General features: G+C 38.1%; 2 protein-coding genes across 2 annotated transcripts; both read right to left on the bottom strand.

The window, feature by feature from the left end:
- Positions 1-1,588: 1,588 nt before the first annotated feature.
- On the bottom strand, positions 1,589-2,897 carry LOC143032068 (uncharacterized). The gene is made up of 3 exons (XM_076196534.1): positions 2,771-2,897; positions 1,845-2,656; positions 1,589-1,660 (listed from the first exon to the last, which is right to left on the bottom strand). Exons 2-3 carry the CDS (start codon positions 2,592-2,594, stop codon positions 1,589-1,591), a joined length of 822 nt encoding a protein of 273 aa, XP_076052649.1. The 5' UTR covers positions 2,595-2,656; positions 2,771-2,897.
- A 9,872-nt stretch (positions 2,898-12,769) lies between these two features.
- On the bottom strand, positions 12,770-14,476 carry LOC143030410 (uncharacterized). The gene is made up of 2 exons (XM_076193558.1): positions 14,350-14,476; positions 12,770-14,235 (listed from the first exon to the last, which is right to left on the bottom strand). The coding sequence occupies exon 2, from the start codon at positions 14,171-14,173 to the stop codon at positions 12,899-12,901; it is 1,275 nt and encodes a 424-aa protein (XP_076049673.1). The 5' UTR covers positions 14,174-14,235; positions 14,350-14,476; the 3' UTR covers positions 12,770-12,898.
- Between the last annotated feature and the right edge of the window lie 6,523 nt (positions 14,477-20,999).

Raw genomic sequence — 20,999 nt, 5'->3', positions numbered from 1 at the left:
GTGACAGAGTTTGGGAAGGTATGCAATAGGAGAAAATTGAAGGTATATGTGGGTAGAAGCAAGGTGATGAGATGTACAAGATTAGAGGGTGGCAGTGAGTTGGAAGTCTAAAAGGAGAGAGGCTGGAGGAAATGGATACCTTTAGGTATTTGTGGTCACATGTGGCAGGAAACGGAGGTATGGAGATGTAGGTAGATTGTAGATTGAGAGAAGCGAGTAAATGCCTTGGGGGCTTAAAAAGTGTTATGAGAAATAGGAAACTGGGAATGGATGCAAAGAGGAGACTGTATGAAGGGGCGATTATGCTGATGGCTTTGTATGAAGCAGAAACTTGGAATTTAAGACAGGCCGAGAGGAAAGGTTTAAATGTGCTTGATATGAAATGTCTGAGAAGTATGGTAGGAGTTACTACTGTAGGTTGGACAGAGTGATTAAATGAGGAGTTGAGGAGAGTGGGAGTGGAAAAAGAGATGGCAGATAGACGTCATATTTTTCTGGTGTTTGATCAAACATTTTGGTGTTTTATGATTTTTTGTTTTATTTGACCAAATGACAAAGAATCTTGTCATCGGAGTTTAATGGGTTAATGAAAGAGGTATGAAAGGCAGAGGTGGAGGGAGTGAATTTGAGGGGACATCCAAGGATGAGATGGATGAATGGGGTGAAGGGGTGTTGAACAAGAGGGGAATGTCTTTTGAGCAATGAAAGGAGCAGTCAAGAGATAGGGATGAGTGGAGAATGACTGTGTATGGATGATACTGTTATGCAAGGGAGGGATGGGGGGCTTATATGTGAATGATATTTTGACACAGTCCAAAGGGATTTCTCCCCATATTCTCTTTTTCTGCATGAGAGAATGGAGAGGGGAGGTCGTTGAGTGAAGTGGCGTTGCTGCAGATGCAGGGGAAGGCCTGTCCTCCATGAGAAGTTGAAATGGAAGGGGTGGAGGGGGTGGTGGGAGTGAAATGGGTGGGAATAGGTATGTGAACCCTGACTTGGCTATCTCCTTTGTAAAGGAGAAAAAGCTCTCAGTATATAGAGAGCCAAACTAACAAAAACTATCTATAAAGAATTTAATTGTATAGTTCCTACTCAAAGTATGTATCCGGTTTTTAAATAGACATATATATATTTTGTATAAATAAAATGTAATAGCTAATCAATATGAAAGAAAATGTCATGTAAAAGACTTATTTCATATAGTTTTACAAATTCTTATTGTTAATAACCTTTGTAAAGCCTTCTCTCCTGTTTGGGTCACTGAGACACTAATAATAATATTTCACAAGAAACCTTTATTGCAAAGTTCACTTGACTTTTTATCTTGTGTGGATATTCAGATGTCTGTCAAGACTACTCTTATGTGAGAAAGCTGTAATGCAAATGTCACACTGAAAAGGCTTCTCCCCTGTGTGGGTCCTCATGTGGTTTTTGAGCTGTTGCCTTCTTACAAAAGCTGCCGCACAGAGGTCACATTGGAAGGGCTTCTCTCCTGTGTGGGTCCTCATATGATAATTAAGGTCACATTTCCTTATGAAAGCTGCATCACAAAAGTCACACTGGAAGGGCTTCTCTCCTGTGTGGGTCATCACATGATGTTCAAGACTGGTCTTTCTTGCAAAAGCTGCATCACAGAGGTCACATTTGTGAGGCCTCTCTCCTGTGTGGGTCCTCATGTGAATATTAATGTCAGATTTATTTCTGAAAGCTGCATCACAAAGGTCACAATGGAAAGGCCTCTCTTCTGTGTGGGTTCTCATGTGAGAATTAATGTCAGATTTATTTCTGAAAGCTGCATCACAAAGGTCACAGTGGAAAGGCCTCTCTCCTTTGTGGGTTGTCACATGATATTCAAGACCAGTCTTAGTTGTATAAGCTGCATTGCAAAGATTACACTGGAAAGGCTTTTTCCCTGTGTGGGTCGTCATGTGGCTTTTGAAACGGTGCTTTCCTCTGAAAGCTGCATCACAAAGGTTACATTTGAACGGCTTCTCTCCTGTGTGGATCAATTTATGCCTGTTGAGATTACCCTTACGGGAAAAAGCTCCATCACAAAAGTCACACTGGAAGGGCTTCTCTCCTGTGTGGGTCATCACATGATCTTCAAGATTGGCCTTTCTTGCAAAAGCTGCATCACAAAGGTCACACTTGAAAGGTTTCTCTCCTGTGTGGGTCCTCATGTGAATATTAATGTCAGATTTATTTCTGAAAGCTGCATTGCAAAGGTCGCACTTGAATTGCTTCTCTTCTGTGTGGGTTCTCATGTGAGAATTAAAGCCAGATTTATTTCTGAAAGCCGAGTCACAAAGGTCACAATGGAAAGGCTTCTCTCCTTTGTGGGTTGTCACATGATATTCAAGACCAGCCTTAGTTGTATAAGCTGCATTGCAAAGATTACACTGGAAAGGTTTTTCCCCTGTGTGGGTCATCATGTGGCTTTTGAAATGGTGCTTTTCTCTGAAAGCTGTATCACAAAGGTTACATTTGAACGGCTTCTCTCCTGTGTGGATCAATTTATGCCTGTTGAGATTACCCTTACGGGAAAAATCTGCATCACAAAAGTCACAATGGAATGATTTTTCTCCAGCATCCATGGCAAATGTATAACATTTAAGGACAACTCTGCATATTAAATCTGGATTGGTAAATCCTGGACCTGAAAAAGCTACATTTTTATACCTGGCACTGGAGTCTGTTCAATCCAGAGACTGAACATTAACATTTAACAATCATTGCAAGTCCATTTATGTTCATAAAAATTGACATTTACCTAGAGGAGATTATGTAATATCAGAAGTGAGGATGTTTCATACAAACTCTATCTTGTACACAGGTCATTTCATACTCAATCATTTTCTTCATACATCTGTACCGTTTCGTGGACATATATTCAGGAGTACCTGAAAGATATACAGCAGGTGACATCAACTGGTACTGCTTAGATCTGCTATATTTGGAGTAACATTATATGGCAGGGGGAACATAAAGTGACTTTTCAATATAAAGCCTAAAGACTGGCTCACCTCCTCTTATGGTACTAGCCAGTGCTTGACCAACAGGTATTACACTTTGTTAATAGTTTTGTTCTATTGGCATTTAAAATGGCTGAATGTCCAGAGTTCTTGATGGCTGAAGACTCCATGGACTTCATCCTGCTACAGAATACTATACCTCATTATGAACTGAAGGGTCACCTGATAGTTTTATGCTTTGTCACTGTAGCTTCAGCTGGCCAATCAATGGCTACTGCTATCCAAAAACATTGGAAGACGCCTCTCCCAATCATAATCTCCTGATGATTTATTTCAATTTCACTGCCATTTATTGAATATCAATCAAGACAATTACCTAACCCAATGTGGGAAAGAATACACATGGCAAGGGGATGTACTTAGCCTACTGGTTACTAATTACAAAAATATGTTAAATGGTGGTGGTAAAAACAATCCCTGTAGCAGCCACAATCTAATTAACCCCTTCACTCCGGGCCAAAATCTCGCGGGCAGCATTAGCTGCCAGACGTGCGATGTTGCGACATAATACTCACATTGTAAAAAATAAAGTTACTGCTGTATATTGCTCGTTCTCTTTCACCCATGAATTTTGATAACCATAGAAAATATGATGAAGACAGTTTACAGAGTATGGGGGTCATGCAGGTACAACTACAATATATATAATCAGGATGCCGACATTGGCATCCTTGCATACCCACTTGCTCCTCATGATGCCTATGTAGGCGTCATCGTATCGAAGGGGTTAAGCTTCTAACAACTAATAAAAATCACAATAAAAAGTTGCACATACGTGAGACCTGACTTAAGAAAATATCACCTTAGTGATCTACAAGAGCTTCACATAATGGTCTGGAAGGAAATTAGGAGAAAAACCAATGTATTCAGTTATATACCATATAGTGATATGAATCCTAATGTTTGGAAAACATCCAACAGGCTAATTAGTTTTGTAAGCCTATTTTTCTTACAGTTTTCTTGTTGATTTGAATGAATCAGATTTTTGTTTCAATAGGAAATCAGTCATTTGTGCTAACCCCCCTAATTCACCACTTGGCAGCAGTCGTGTTCAGACCTGATCAGGAAGAACCCCCTATTGCTAAAGAACTACCTAAGTGCTGAACACAATTACAAACAGCAGTAAGCCAGGTGCTTACAGACAGACAGATGATCACAAAGGGTTACAAAGGATTACAAAGGCGGAGCATGCCGACAGGAGACCTATTGGTCCATATCTATATAATAATGTATGCAAAAAAAAAAAAAAAAAAAAAAAAAGCATAGGTACAGTTGAATAACAAAGAAACAGGCAAACAGTAAACAACAATAAATTGACACAACTAATAATAAAAGAAAATCAAACAGACAAATGATAACAAAACAAAAACAAATAATATAAAATAAATTATAATCATTACAGCATCTTGCTTAGGTGTTTATCTAAATGAGTCTTAAAGCTTTGAACTGAACTACATTGCACTACCTGTGCAGGAAGTTTATTCCATTCATTAACTACATGGTTGGCAAAGTTGTTTCTACCTACTGACATCGACTTCACTGAAAATGGCAATGGAAGAAGAGAAACCTTCACCCCTTGGAAGTTTAAGTGGGATAACCACAGAAATGGAGCAACAATAGTTGCTATGGACTGAGCCATATCAAGCAGTGATAGTAATGAGGAAGATGGATTTCAAGTAGTCAAGGGAAGAAAACATAAACTGCTATCAAAGGTGAGAAGAGAAAAACTATGAAAATGGTGCAGCTACAGCAAACCACAGGGAAGAATTGGCCAGGCAAGTAAGTAAAAGAAAACGAATAGACATGTCCTTCCACAGTAAGGTTAAATGGGCAATTGGACTCTCCAAAAAACAGCAGGGTTTTGAAGTACTTTTTAAGGAAGGCAAGTATAAACCTTACATTACTATGAAGGGCAATGAACCTTTGAAATACCTCATAACTGTAGGCTACAAAAAAGTTACTTTGGAAGAACCAGAAGTAAATGAAAAGTACACAAAGGTAATATTGTTCAATTTTTCCCACATACCTGGACCCTGATGACGTATTGCTTGATGGATAAAAAAACATAAATTTTGGTATAATGGTAGACTTGAATCTAAACCACATTTCTTAGAGTTATATAAAAGAAGTGCCCCAGAGAGTACTTGTGAAATGTTTGGGCTATAAAAAACTGGCTACATATGAAGAACCACCCGTGATATGTTACCAATGTTCAAAGTGTGGACACACTGGCAAGGAAATGCCATCATGATTACCGCTAACGTGGGAAAAGAACTAGCACAGAATGGAAAACAAAAGGGCCAGATGTGTAATAGTGATAAAGACAACATATGGAAATGTAGAGATGAAAAATGGAAATAGTGTAGCAAATGAAAATGTAAGACAAGGGAGAGCTAATAATATAGGAATTGTAGGCAAGAGTACAAATCATGAAGGTAATGTAATAGCACTTATTTAGCCTTAAGAAACAAATTAGAAGTAAAGAAAATTAAATATGCTTTCAATGTTAGTACTTTTAAAGAGGTATGTGAAAGCACAGTAGAAAATGAATACACTTCAAAAATCTAAGATGAAGACAAGCAAGAATTTGAGTAAGCATGAGGCTATGAATGTAACTAGTGACAATGTAAAAACTGGCATGAATTAGACATCAAATATGATTGAAGAATCATATTTGATAACATAACCCTAATGTAGAAAAGAGAAATGCAACATTTGAAATGATCAATAATATTTGGGAGAGTAACAAGTATAATGGATCCAAACATTAATATACTATCATGGGATGTAAATGGTTTATACAAATGATCAACAAATGTAAATGCTTATGCACTATCACAAAACACATACATAGTAGCATTACACGAGGTTGGTATAAATGCTACAATTATATAAAAGGGTACCAACTATTTGATCTACAGGTAGATTTACAAAATAATACATGTGGTCTTTTTACCTACATTGAAAACAACACCCACATTTGTTCCCTTTTCCTTTGTAAAGTGGAACTATATAGGCACTCCTCCATCACTCTATCCTACTGCCAACACACATTAAACAACTTCACTAGCCACTCCATTATTACTGTAATTTCTTCTTCAGACACTGCATGACACCCATCTAACCCAGGTACCTTACCTGCCCTCATAATTTTCAGAACTACTTGTACCTCATCTTTTGTTATTTCTCCTCCAATCACCATTATTTTCTTAGCACCTCCTACTACCACCACCAATCCCTCCCTACCCTTCTTCACATTCAACAGCTATCCAAGATACTTTGCTCATCTTCCCCTTATTTCCTCCTCCTCTGTTAACATCTGTCCATCTTCACCTTTTAATTTTTTTTCTCTACTTGACTCACCTCCCATTCCTCTCTTGATTTTCTTTTAAAATGTCGTTTTATTGTTTTCAATTTTTTCTGTCATACTTTTCCCCCATTTTACATCTGCACTTTTTGCCTCCTTTATCTTTTGTTCACCGTTTCTTCTTTTTTCTTTAGACTCCTCATATTTTTATCTCATCCTACTTTGCAACCAATCCCTGAATGCTTTCTTCTCTTCTACTACCTTCTTAACTTCATCATCCCAACGACCCTTCCTTCTATTCCCTCACACCCTCTTTGTTCCACATACCATCTTTGGACACCTTGTCTCTTCCTCCTTGAAACACTCCCATTCCTTTTCCACACGACCTTCTACTCTATCCTTCACCACCTACTTCCCACACTTCTCTCAGCTTCTTGTTCTCCTGCTCCTTTTCCTTCTCATTTAAACCTTCCTCAAAATGCCTCTCTGCCTTCTGCCCTTTTCCTGTCTTTTCCACCTATCCTCCACTCTCAACTTACCTTCCACCAAAAAATGATCTGATATTCCCCCACTCTCTCCCCTAAGAACATGGCCATCCAGAACTCTTCCTACTCTTTTCCTGGATACCACTACATAGTCCATTAATGCCTTATCAACCACCTTTCCATCCACCACCCTCTCCCATGTGTACTTATGCTTGACTTTCTTCCTAAACACTGTTAGCTATCATCAACTATCTGATATTCCCCCCACTCTCCCCTAAGAACATGGGCATCTAGAACTCTTTAATTAAGATACAATTAAACTCCCCACCCTCTTTATTTGATTAAACCTCTGATGTAATTTTGGTTTATAAATCGGGAACTTTGAGAATTTGCTTAAGCAAATTCTCAAAGTTCCCGATTTATAAACCAAAATTACATCAGAGGTTTAATCAAATAAAGAGGGTGGGGAGTTTAATTGTATCTTAATTAAAGTTACGATAGTGTGGTTCGCAGTTTCAGGAAAGGTTCCCGAATCGAAATTAAACAAGCCTTGAGTGAAATCGCCGTAATTTAAGGTGAACAATGCAGTTCTCTAACAATAATTACTACAGTAGTAACGTAGGAAAATCAGGAAACCAAGTTTTACAATCCATGTTAAAATACAGGTCACAGTCTGCTGATTACTCGTTTTCTTTGTCACGATACATGTAATAGTGACATAGAATATTTCTTGTGTGTTGTACATACGTATTTGTAATATTTTTTATTATCTATTATTACAATCTGTGTAGCTTCCTTCGTTTCTTATAATTTTCATGACCCTTCAGCATCTCGCAAATAACCAAAAAACTTCAAATGCTCATGCAACTCTGTAAAACCAATTTTAGAAATTGCTTTACATTGTTTGCTCCTACCCAAAGGAAATATTAATTACAACAGAACAAAGAAAACTTAAATCATAAGTTCTATCAATGAGTGACTTATATGTCCATCGATTGATGGATTTCCGGGCCATCCATTGACGACATGAATGTCATCACCCATGTCTTTGCCGATGATACTTATTTCTTGTGAAGTTGTTGGAAGTCTTATGCTGTACGTTGGCGATTTCTGTTGTAGACACTGGATAAAATATTAGTTACACATGACCTAGGCTACCCTGGGTGAATCCATGCTTTGATTCAAGAGTCTGACTATGCCTCTCAGTATAATCCCGGACACTTGCTATTATTTCAGAATTTTACACTGGTTAACAAATTTTCTTTTCCATCTGAGGCATGGCTGTGAATAGGTGTTTATTGTTATTGTTATTATCATTCTTATTATTATCATCATCATTATTATTATCATTATTATTATTTTTATCATTTTATTAATTTCAATGTAGTGAATTCAAATTGGTGAACAGTTTTGGTCTATCACCTTTAGTTTTTGTGCTTTCACATATCCCATTTTGATCATATTGCGTACAAGTTTAAAATGTCTATTTCATCTCTTACAATGACACATTACAGAAAAAACAGCATAGGAACACTGGTAGAACTAAATTACTTGGATAATACGATACACAAATTTGTTTAGCATTTTTTTTTTTTTTTTTTTTTTATGATCTTGTGTACCCTGCCTTTGGAATGTTGTGAAAGTACATCCAGCAGAATTTGCCCATCTTGCTGGGGTTCCAATTGCTTTGGTAGTGACAGATAGTTTCCATTTCAGCAATATCTTTATGGAACCTTTCTCCATGCTCATCACTCACTGCTCCAAGACTCAGAGGGGGAAAATGGAGATGGAAGTGGTGAAAGTTATTATTATTACTTTTTGTGACATTCAGCATCACATACCCTCATAAGCCTGTAACAACTTCTTGATACACTTTTGATGACTTAACATCTGTGTGTTACCAAGGAGGCCATGACAGACTGACTTAACCCATTCAACTCCGATGACAAGATGTCTTGTCATTTGGTCAAATAAAACAAAAAATCATAATAAAACAACAAAATGTTTGATGATCAAACAGCACCAGAAAAATATGACGTCATCAGTCCTCCTCCTCGAGGAGGACTGATGACGTCATATTTTTCTGGTGCTGTTTGATCATCAAACATTTTGTTGTTTTATTATGATTTTTTGTTTTATTTGACCAAATGACAAGACATCTTGTCATCGGAGTTGAATGGGTTAAATGCTCTCAGTTCCTTTAAGGTAAGAAGATCTTCAAAATCCTTATCCTTCATCACCTCTTCAAGCTGAGGTCCAATGAAGATGCCCTCCCTAAGTTTAGCAGAACTCAGAGATGGGAATAGAGTGCACAAATATTTGAAAGCAACACCATTTTCGTCCATGGCATTCATGAAACTCTTGATTACACCAAGCCTGATATGAAGAGGAGAAACTCCATGTTTACGTCCACCAGAGGATTATCTTGGACACTTCACCAGGCACAAAAGTGCTCCTAGGCTCCCAGTTCTGCTTGTAGTGCTTGGACACAGTCTGTCCCAGAGACAGAGATAGCAGCAGTGTTTTATGAAATCTGCTTGCATACCCATAAGGAGCCCAATGACTTTGAGGTCCTCACAGAGACTACATTGGTATTGGTTGTACTTGACAGCTTCTAGAGGAGCTCCATATTGTCATACAACTCCCTCAGGTAGACTGAGTGGTCAATAGGGACGCTGGGGGTATTTAAATTCTTATAGAAAGACTACAATTCCTAAAATTTCTAATAAAAAATGAATAAACACAATTTCCTAAATAGGTTGCATCTGGTAACCCTGAATGCATATACATATTTACAATTCTACAAATCTGAAAAACTACAGGTGATGAGTAAAAACTGGTTTTGCATCTAATATCACCACCCCAAAATTAGGCTAAAAGAACTATTTCTATTCTTACTTCAATTTCTCTGTAAACCAGTGTAACCAATGTCAAATTGATTGGTCTGTAGTTGTTCACGAAAGAGTTATCCTTTTTAACTACAGGAATGTCTGCCTACCCCTGAGAAATAGGCACAAATCCAGTGTGAGCAGACTTAAAATATACTTTGCTAAATGCTCACAAATTTCAAATTTACACTTATTTAATGCTCAGAAATTTTGTCTGAACATGGGAATTTTGTAGCTTTATTATCTGGCTACGTCTTCTATGCTAATGTTGACGTTAGTATATTTCTCTCTTCCACATTGAAGATCGAATCTCAATCAAGTACCATATCTAACCCATCTTGTTTGAATACCAAGAGAAAATACTTTCCGACATCATGTTATGCCCTGTCTCCTAGAGGCTGATACCTCAGACACAATGTGTAGTGGAGAGGTGAACCAAGTGAAAACACTCCTTTTGCTTGATCTTTATTGAACTTAAAAACTACTGCTACTACAAATCAGACATAATAAAGATATCTCAGCTTTGAACACACACATACACTAAAGAAAAACTTTATTCTACCCAGGACTAGGCGTTGAGCCAACCTGTCCTGGGAACTATTACTCACCAACTATAACCTCGACTCTCTTTTACTTATCATTTCCTCCTCTTTTCATACCTAGGCCATTGTATTGATGCCAAATGAGTCACCAATGAAGGCAAATGGTTATTAAATTTGCCACTACAAATGGAAGTGGGGGTGGCATATGGACACTACACAAGGAGGTCCTGGAGCCAATAGATGCCCAGTCATCCTAAGCCACCTTCTTCCCTCAAATACTTGGGCTCATAAGTCCTCAACTTACTAGTTCCATTGTAGCATCTTGACAGTACAAAGAAATATAAATAATTCTAACACAGCCACACATCTTCTATTAACGTTTTCAATGCATTGGGGTTATCTGATGGGATAGATTACTACATTTACAAATGCAACAATAGGATACATCTTAGCTTTTAAAGGCCAATTAAATTTATTCAGTGCCAAACTGCATCAGGAATGTGTCATATTGCCATGGCTGTTCAATGTGTACATGGATGGTGTGGTGCATGAGGTAAAGGCAAGGGTGATGGGCAGGGGACTGGAGATGGTTAAAGAAAATGGAGAAAACTGGGAGGTGAGCCAGTTGTTGTTTGCTGATGACATTATGTTTGTGGCAGGATTAAAGGAGGGATTAAGGGAGTTAGTGACAGAGTTTGGGAAGGTATGCAATAGGAGAAAATTGAAGGTATATGTGGGTAAAAGCAAGGTGATGAGATGTACAAGATTAGAGGGTGGCAGTGAGTTGGAAGTCTAAAAGGAGAGAGGCTGGAGGAAATGGATACCTTTAGGTATTTGTGGTCACATGTGGCAGGAAACGGAGGTATGGAGATGGAGGTAGATTGTAGATTGAGAGAAGCGAGTAAATGCCTTGGGGGCTTAAAAAGTGTTATGAGAAATAGGAAACTGGGAATGGATGCAAAGAGGAGACTGTATGAAGGGGTGATTATGCTGATGGCTTTGTATGAAGCAGAAACTTGGAATTTAAGACAGGCAGAGAGGAAAGGTTTAAATGTGCTTGATATGAAATGTCTGAGAAGTATGGTAGGAGTTACTACTGTAGGTTGGACAGAGTGATTAAATGAGGAGAGTGGGAGTGGAAAAAGAGATGGCAGATAGAGCTGATGAAAGATTATTGGGATGGTTTGGACACATGGAAAAATGAGTGATGAAAGGTTAACCCATTGAACTCCGATGACAAGATTCTTTGTCATTTGGTCAAATAAAACAAAAAATCATAAAACACCAAAATGTTTGATCAAACACCAGAAAAATATGATGTCAGTCCACTGACGTCCTATTTTTCTGGTGTTTGATCAAACATTTTGGTGTTTTATGATTTTTTGTTTTATTTGACCAAATGACAAAGAATCTTGTCATCGGAGTTTAATGGGTTAATGAAAGAGGTATGAAAGGCAGAGGTGGAGGGAGTGAATTTGAGGGGACACCCAAGGATGAGATGGATGGATGGGGTGAAGGGGTGTTGAACAAGAGGGGAATGTCTTTTGAGCAATGAAAGGAGCAGTCAAGAGATAGGGATGAGTGGAGAATGACTGTGTATGGATGATACTGTTATGCAAGGGAGGGATGGGGGGCTTATATGTGAATGATATTTTGACACAGTCCAAAGGGATTTCTCCCCATATTCTCTTTTTCTGCATGAGAGAATGGAGAGGGGAGGTTGTTGAGTGAAGTGGCGTTGCTGCAGATGCAGGGGAAGGCCTGTCCTCCATGAGAAGTTGAAATGGAAGAGGTGGAGGGGGTGGTGGGAGTGAAATGGGTGGGAATAGGTATGTGAACCCTGACTTGGCTATCTCCTTTGTAAAGGAGAAAAAGCTCTCAGTATATAGAGAGCCAAACTAACAAAAACTATCTATAAAGAATTTAATTGTATAGTTCCTACTCAAAGTATGTATCCGGTTTTTAAATAGACATATATATAAACTTTTTATCCCACAGTCGGAGAAAAGAAGACACTAATGTCGAACGTTCTGTATATTTCAAAGATGCTGAAATAATCTATAGATCAACATGTAGATTTAAAAGGAAAATAATTGAGTCTTCCCTAATAAAATTTTTACTTAATTTTAATATATCAAATGGCCAGTGGTTACCTGACTGCATCATTACCTCAGCAGTCAGCCATGTGCTACCTCATGTACCCCAAGGTCACAAAACCCCACGCGACCTGCGGAGCATCAGTCACGTAACCTGAGCTTGTTCCTTTTCTCACCTCACATTTTTGTATATAAGCATATGCCTTCCACTATGTATTCATTATGCTGAAGAGGGTCACAGTTAGGGATTGAAATATACAGAACGTTCGACATTAGTGTCTTCTTTTCTCTGACTGTGGGATAAAAAGTTTATTTTATCAATGTGCTACGACATTACTTTATAGTAGACATATATATATATATTGTATAAATAAAATGTAATAGCTAATCAATATGAAAGAAAATGTCATGTAAAAGACTTATTTCATATAGTTTTACAAATTCTTATTGTTAATAACCTTTGTAAAGCCTTCTCTCCTGTTTGGGTCACTGAGACACTAATAATAATATTTCACAAGAAACCTTTATTGCAAAGTTCACTTGACTTTTTATCTTGTGTGGATATTCAGATGTCTGTCAAGACTACTCTTATGTGAGAAAGCTGTAATGCAAATGTCACACTGAAAAGGCTTCTCCCCTGTGTGGGTCCTCATGTGGTTTTTGAGCTGTTGCCTTCTTACAAAAGCTGCCGCACAGAGGTCACATTGGAAGGGCTTCTCTCCTGTGTGGGTCCTCATATGATAATTAAGGTCACATTTCCTTATGAAAGCTGCATCACAAAAGTCACACTGGAAGGGCTTCTCTCCTGTGTGGGTCATCACATGATGTTCAAGACTGGTCTTTCTTGCAAAAGCTGCATCACAGAGGTCACATTTGTGAGGCCTCTCTCCTGTGTGGGTCCTCATGTGAATATTAATGTCAGATTTATTTCTGAAAGCTGCATCGCAAAGGTCACAATGGAAAGGCCTCTCTTCTGTGTGGGTCCTCATGTGAGAATTAATGTCAGATTTATTTCTGAAAGCTGCGTCACAAAGGTCACAGTGGAAAGGCCTCTCTCCTTTGTGGGTTGTCACATGATATTCAAGACCAGTCTTAGTTGTATAAGCTGCATTGCAAAGATTACACTGGAAAGGCTTTTTCCCTGTGTGGGTCGTCATGTGGCTTTTGAAACGGTGCTTTCCTCTGAAAGCTGCATCACAAAGGTTACATTTGAACGGCTTCTCTCCTGTGTGGATCAATTTATGCCTGTTGAGATTACCCTTACGGGAAAAAGCTCCATCACAAAAGTCACACTGGAAGGGCTTCTCTCCTGTGTGGGTCATCACATGATCTTCAAGATTGGCCTTTCTTGCAAAAGCTGCATCACAAAGGTCACACTTGAAAGGTTTCTCTCCTGTGTGGGTCCTCATGTGAATATTAATGTCAGATTTATTTCTGAAAGCTGCATCGCAAAGGTCGCACTTGAATTGCTTCTCTTCTGTGTGGGTTCTCATGTGAGAATTAAAGCCAGATTTATTTCTGAAAGCAGAGTCACAAAGGTCACAATGGAAAGGCTTCTCTCCTTTGTGGGTTGTCACATGATATTCAAGACCAGCCTTAGTTGTATAAGCTGCATTGCAAAGATTACACTGGAAAGGTTTTTCCCCTGTGTGGGTCATCATGTGGCTTTTGAAATGGTGCTTTTCTCTGAAAGCTGTATCACAAAGGTTACATTTGAACGGCTTCTCTCCTGTGTGGATCAATTTATGCCTGTTGAGATTACCCTTACGGGAAAAATCTGCATCACAAAAGTCACAATGGAATGATTTTTCTCCAGCATCCATGGCAAATGTATAACATTTAAGGACAACTCTGCATATTAAATCTGGATTGGTAAATCCTGGACCTGAAAAAGCTACATTTTAATACCTGGCACTGGAGTCTGTTCAATCCAGAGACTGAACATTAACATTTAACAATCATTGTAAGTCCATTAATGTTCATAAAAACTGACATTTACCTAGAGGAGATTATGTAATATCAGAAGTGAGGATGTTTCATACAAACTCTATCTTGTACACAGGTCATTTCATACTCAATCATTTTCTTCATACATCTGTACCGTTTCGTGGACATATATTCAGGAGTACCTGAAAGATATACAGCAGGTGACATCAACTGGTACTGCTTAGATCTGCTATATTTGGAGTAACATTATATGGCAGGGGGAACATAAAGTGACTTTTCAATATAAAGCCTAAAGACTGGCTCACCTCCTCTTATGGTACTAGCCAGTGCTTGACCAACAGGTATTACACTTTGTTAATAGTTTTGTTCTATTGGCATTTAAAATGGCTGAATGTCCAGAGTTCTTGATGGCTGAAGACTCCATGGACTTCATCCTGCTACAGAATACTATACCTCATTATGAACTGAAGGGTCACCTGATAGTTTTATGCTTTGTCACTGTAGCTTCAGCTGGCCAATCAATGGCTACTGCTATCCAAAAACATTGGAAGACGCCTCTCCCAATCATAATCTCCTGATGATTTATTTCAATTTCACTGCCATTTATTGAATATCAATCAAGACAATTACCTAACCCAATGTGGGAAAGAATACACATGGCAAGGGGATGTACTTAGCCTACTGGTTACTAATTACAAAAATATGTTAAATGGTGGTGGTAAAAACAATCCCTGTAGCAGCCACAATCTAATTAACCCCTTCACTCCGGGCCAAAATCTCGCGGGCAGCATTAGCTGCCAGACGTGCGATGTTGCGACATAATACTCACATTATAAAAAATAAAGTTACTGCTGTATATTGTTCGTTCTCTTTCACCCATGAATTTTGAAAACCATAGAAAATATGATGAAGCCAGTTTACAGAGTATGGGGGTCATGCAGGTACAACTACAATATATATAATCAAGATGCCGACATCGGCATCCTCGCGTACCCACTTGCTCCTCAGGATGCCTACATAGGCGTCATTGTATCGAAGGGGTTAAGCTTCTAACAACTAATAAAAATCACAATAAAAAGTTGCACATACGTGAGACCTGACTTAAGAAAATATCACCTTAGTGATCTACAAGAGCTTCACATAATGGTCTGGAAGGAAATTAGGAGAAAAACCAATGTATTCAGTTATATACCATATAGTGATATGAATCCTAATGTTTGGAAAACATCCAACAGGCTAATTAGTTTTGTAAACCTATTTTTCTTACAGTTTTCTTGTTGATTTGAATGAATCAGATTTTTGTTTCAATAGGAAATCAGTCATTTGTGCTAACCCCCCTAATTCACCACTTGGCAGCAGTCGTGTTCAGACCTGATCAGGAAGAACCCCCTATTGCTAAAGAACTACCTAAGTGCTGAACACAATTACAAACAGCAGTAAGCCAGGTGCTTACAGACAGACAGATGATCACAAAGGGTTACAAAGGATTACAAAGGCGGAGCATGCCGACAGGAGACCTATTGGTCCATATCTATATAATAATGTATGCAAAAAAAAAAAAAAAAAAAAAAGCATAGGTACAGTTGAATAACAAAGAAACAGGCAAACAGTAAACAATAATAAATTGACACATAACTAATAATAAAAGAAAATCAAACAGACAAATGATAACAAAACAAAAACAAATAATATAAAATAAATTATAATCATTACAGCATCTTGCTTAGGTGTTTATCTAAATGAGTCTTAAAGCTTCGAACTGAACTACATTGCACTACCTTTGCAGGAAGTTTATTCCATTCATCAACTATACGGTTGGCAAAGTTGTTTCTACCTACTGACATCGACTTCACTGAAAATGGCAATGGAAGAAGAGAAACCTTCACCCCTTAGTAGTTTAAGTGGGATAACCAAAGAAATGGAGCAACAATAGTTGCTATGGACTGAGCCATATCAAGCAGTGATAGTAATGAGGAAGATGGATTTCAATTAGTCAAGGGAAGAAAACATAAACTGCTATCAATGGTGAGAAGAGAAAAACTATGAAAATGGTGCAGCTACAGCAAACCACAGGGAAGAATTGGCCAGGCAAGTAAGTAAAAGAAAACGAATAGACATGTCCTTCCACAGTAAGGTTAAATGGGCAATTGGACTCTCCAAAAAACAGCAGGGTTTTGAAGTACTTTTTAAGGAAGGCAAGTATAAACCTTACATTACTATGAAGGGCAATGAACCTTTGAAATACCTCATAATTGTAGGCTACAAAAAAGTTACTTTGGAAGAACCAGAAGTAAATGAAAAGTACACAAAGGTAATATTGTTCAATTTTCCCACATACCTGGACCCTGATGACGTATTGCTTGATGGATAAAAAAAACATAAATTTTGGTATAATGGTAGACTTGAATCTAAACCACATTTCTTAGAGTTATATAAAAGAAGTGCCCCAGAGAGTACTTGTGAAATGTTTGGGCTATAAAAAACTGCTACATATCAAGAACCACCCGTGATACGTTACCAATGTTCAAAGTGTGGACACACTGGCAAGGAAATGCCATAATGATTACCGCTAATGTGGGAAAAGAACTAGCACAGAATGGAAAACAAAAGGGGCAGATGTGTAATAGTGATAAAGACAACATATGGAAATGTAGAGATGAAAAATGGAAATAGTGTAGCAAATGAAAATGTAAGACAAGTGAGAGCTAATAATATAGGAATTGTAGGCAAGAGTACAGATCATGAAGGTTATCTAATAGCACTTATTTAGCCTTAAGAAACAAATTAGAAGTAAAGAAAATGAAATATGCTTTCAATGTTACTTTTAAAGAGGTATGTGAAAGCACAGTAGAAAATGAATACACTTCAAAAATCTAAGATGAAGACAAGCAAGAATTTGAGTAAGCATGAGGCTATGAATGTAACTAGTGACAATGTAAAAACTGGCATGAATTAGATATCAAATATGATTGAAGAATATGTACATAACCCTAATGTAGAAAAGAGAAATGCAACATTTGAAATGATCAATAATATTTGGGAGAGTAACAAGTATAATATATATACTATCATGGGATGTAAACGGTTTACACAAATGATCAACAAATGTAAATGCTTATGCACTATCACAAAACACATACATAGTAGCATTACACGAGGTTGGTATAAATACTACAATTATATAAAAGGGTACCAACTATTTGATCTACAGGTAGATTTACAAAATAATACATGTGGTCTTTTTACCTACATTGAAAACAACAACCACATTTGTTCCCTTTTCCTTTGTAAAGTGGAACTATATAGGCACTCCTCCATCACTCTATCCTACTGCCAACACACATTAAACAACTTCACTAGCCACTCCATTATTACTGTACTTTCTTCTTCAGACACTGCATGACACCCATCTAACCCAGGTACCTTACCTGCCCTCATAATTTTCAGAACTACTTGTACCTCATCTTTTGTTATTTCTCCTCCAATCACCATTATTTTCTTAGCACCTCCTACTACCACCACCAATCCCTCCCTACCCTACTCCAAATTCAACAGCTCTCTAAAATGCTCTGCCCATCTTCCCCTTATTGCCTCCTCTTTCATTAACATCTGTCCATCTGTGCCTTTTACCTTTTCTCCTCTACTTGACTCACCTCCCCTTTTCTCTTAATTTCCTTCCAAACATCCTTTTATTGCTTTCAATTTTTTCTGTCATACTTCTCCCTCATTTTACATCTGTACTTTTTGCCTCCTTTATCTTTTGTTTACCATTTCTTCTTTTTTCTTTAGACTCCTCATATTTTTCTCTCATCCTACTTTGCAACCAGTCTCTGAATGCTAGCTTCTCTTCTACTACCTTCTTAACTTCATCATCCCAACTACCCTTCCTTCTATTCCCTCACACCCTCTTTGTTCCACATACCATCTTTGGACACCTTGTCTCTTCCTCCTTGAAACACTCCCATTCCTTTTCCACACTACCTTCTACTCTATCCTTCACCACCTACTTCCCACACTTCTCTCAGCTTCTTGTTCTCCTGCTCCTTTTCCTTCTCATTTAAACCTTCCTCAAAATGCCTCTCTGCCTTCTGCCCTTTTCCTTTTTCTCCACCTATCCTCCACTTTCAACTTACCTTCCACCAAAAAATGATCTGATATTCCCCCACTCTCTCCCCCAAGAACATGGACATCCAGAACTCTTCTTACTCTTTTCCTGGATACCACTACATAGTCCACTAATGCCTTATCAATCACCTTTCCATCCACCACCCTCTCCCATGTGTACTTAAGCCTGACTTTCTTCCTAAACAATGTTAGCTATCATCAACTATCTGATATTCCCCCCACTCTCCCCTAAGAACATGGGCATCTGAAACTCTTTCTACTTTTTTCCTGGATACCACTATGTAGTCCATTAATGCCTTATTAATCACTCTTCCATCCACCACCTTGTCCCATGTGTATTTATGCCTGACTTTCCAAACACTATGGTAACTATCATCAATAGGGGTGTCCCGATTAATCGGCTTAGGCAAGAATCGGCACTTTTTTAGTAAGTCGGCATCAGCATTTTTGTTTTTGTATTATAATGGGATTCGGCATCAACATCTGCAATATTTTGCCAATGCCAATGCTTTTAAAATAACAGTACAAGCTGGTGTAAATGTTAGAGTAAATTCTATTAATTTTCAATTTCATTTTTGTATATAATTTTTTTTTTTTACACACATATATATATATATATATATATATATATATATATATACACATATTAAAAGCAAAGTTTCTACAACAGAAATTAAGTGAGAGTAGTATGGGAATAAATCATCCAGGTGTCCGTGGACTCTGTCGATTTTACCCACTCATAAGTGTGAAAAATTGGCAGACGGATTTATGCCCACTTCACAGAAATTTATAGCCAAACAAATTGTTTATAAAGATTTTTTATGTATCTTAACAAGTAAATATATAACAATGTATCTTCATGTATTTTGGCTAAATAGTTCTCTGTTATTCAAAAATACAATTTTTGTGAGTAGACTTTAGAGGCATTTATGTATTTAGTGATTATGGACCACTGGCTTATAGAATAAAACCACTGATTAATTGTGCTTAGTGATGTTGGTTTAAAAATAGTTGTAAACAAGAACTTTTTATGGAAACAAGTACATAATAGAATAGTCAAAAAGTAGCCCAATCTGGCGTGTATAAATCTACATAGATTATAAAGCAAGTAAAAATCATAGTTCCATAGTTTACATTAAAACTGATATACTGTAATTATATATAGTGGAATTGGCATTGGCATTGGCAACTGAGAGTGAATAGAAATTGACATCGGTATCGGCATCAGAAATTAACCCCTTCCATACGGGGCCGCACACGTAGGCGTCATGGGGAGCGAGTGTATTCGCGAGGCTGCCATATCGGCGTCTTGATTATATTTATTGTAGTCGCCCCTCCATAATGACATTCTTTCTAATTCTTTTGTAATCGCATTTTCTATGGTTACCAAAATTCACGGGTGAAGAGAGAACGATCGATATAAGCGGTGACTATATTTTATGATGCGATTATTATTGCGACACGTCGTACGGCTGGCATTGGCTGCTGCCACCGAGATCTAAGTCCATGACGCCTACGTGTGCGGCACCGTATGGAAGGGGTTAATGTCAAATAGGAATCGGCATCAAAAAAAGCCTCCTTTTCCTCTACATTCTTCACACTACCAGGCCCATATGCACTTACAAAGACCTACATCTCCCTTCTCAGTTTCACCTTCATCCACATTAACCTTGAGGAAATCTCTTTCCACTCCACCACAAGCTTACCTATTTCCTCACTTACTAGTAAAGCCACCCCTTTCCCTCATCCTTTCCTCACTCCTGACACCATCCCCAATGCACTTCCAAACTCATAATCACCACTCCCTTTCAATTTGGTTTCATTTATAGGGAATGTATCCATCTTCCTTCTTGCAAACATACTGCCTATCTCTTCCCTTTTACTCTCATCTGTACCACATCCACACACATTAAAAGACCCAAACTTTAGGGTTCTGCTTGGAAAACTTCCACAGGGATCAGTTTGTTGAGTGTAATGCATGGGTCAGATTTTTGTAGTAAGGCACATATGTGAGAGAGCTTTAGCAACATGCACGTTACCATGGCTGTTAAATGTGTACATGGATGGGGTGGTGCAGGAGGTAAAGGCGAGGGTAATGGGCAGAGGACTAGAAATTGTTAAAAAAAAAAAGGAGAAAAATGGGAGGTGAGCCAGTTGTTGTTTAATGACAACACTGCACAGGGTCAGAAGGGAGATTAAAGGAGTTAGTGACTGAGTTTAAGAAGGTACACATTAGGAGGAAGTTGAGCATAAATGTGGGTAAATATAAGGTTGAGATGTACAAGGGGAGAGGATAGCAGTGAGTTGGAAGTACTAAAGGAGATAGGCTGAAGGAAGTGGATAGCTTTAGGTATTAGGGGTCACGTGTGGCAGGAAAGGGAGGAGTGGAGGAAGAGGTGAATTGTAGTTTGAGAGAAGCAGGTAAATGCCTTGGGGGATTAACAAGTATCATGAGAAAAAGGCATCTGGGAATAGATGCAAAAAGGAGATTATATTGGGCAGAGATTTGGAATTTACAAGAGGCAGAGAGGAAAAGTTTGAATGTGCAATGAAATGTCTGAGAAGTATGTCAGGGGT

The sequence above is a fragment of the Oratosquilla oratoria genome, chromosome 12, assembly GCF_046742065.1.
Source record: "Oratosquilla oratoria isolate Oo_2021 chromosome 12, ASM4674206v1, whole genome shotgun sequence".
NCBI lineage: Eukaryota > Metazoa > Arthropoda > Malacostraca > Stomatopoda > Squillidae > Oratosquilla > Oratosquilla oratoria.
This window is presented reverse-complemented; position numbering and strand designations above follow the sequence as displayed.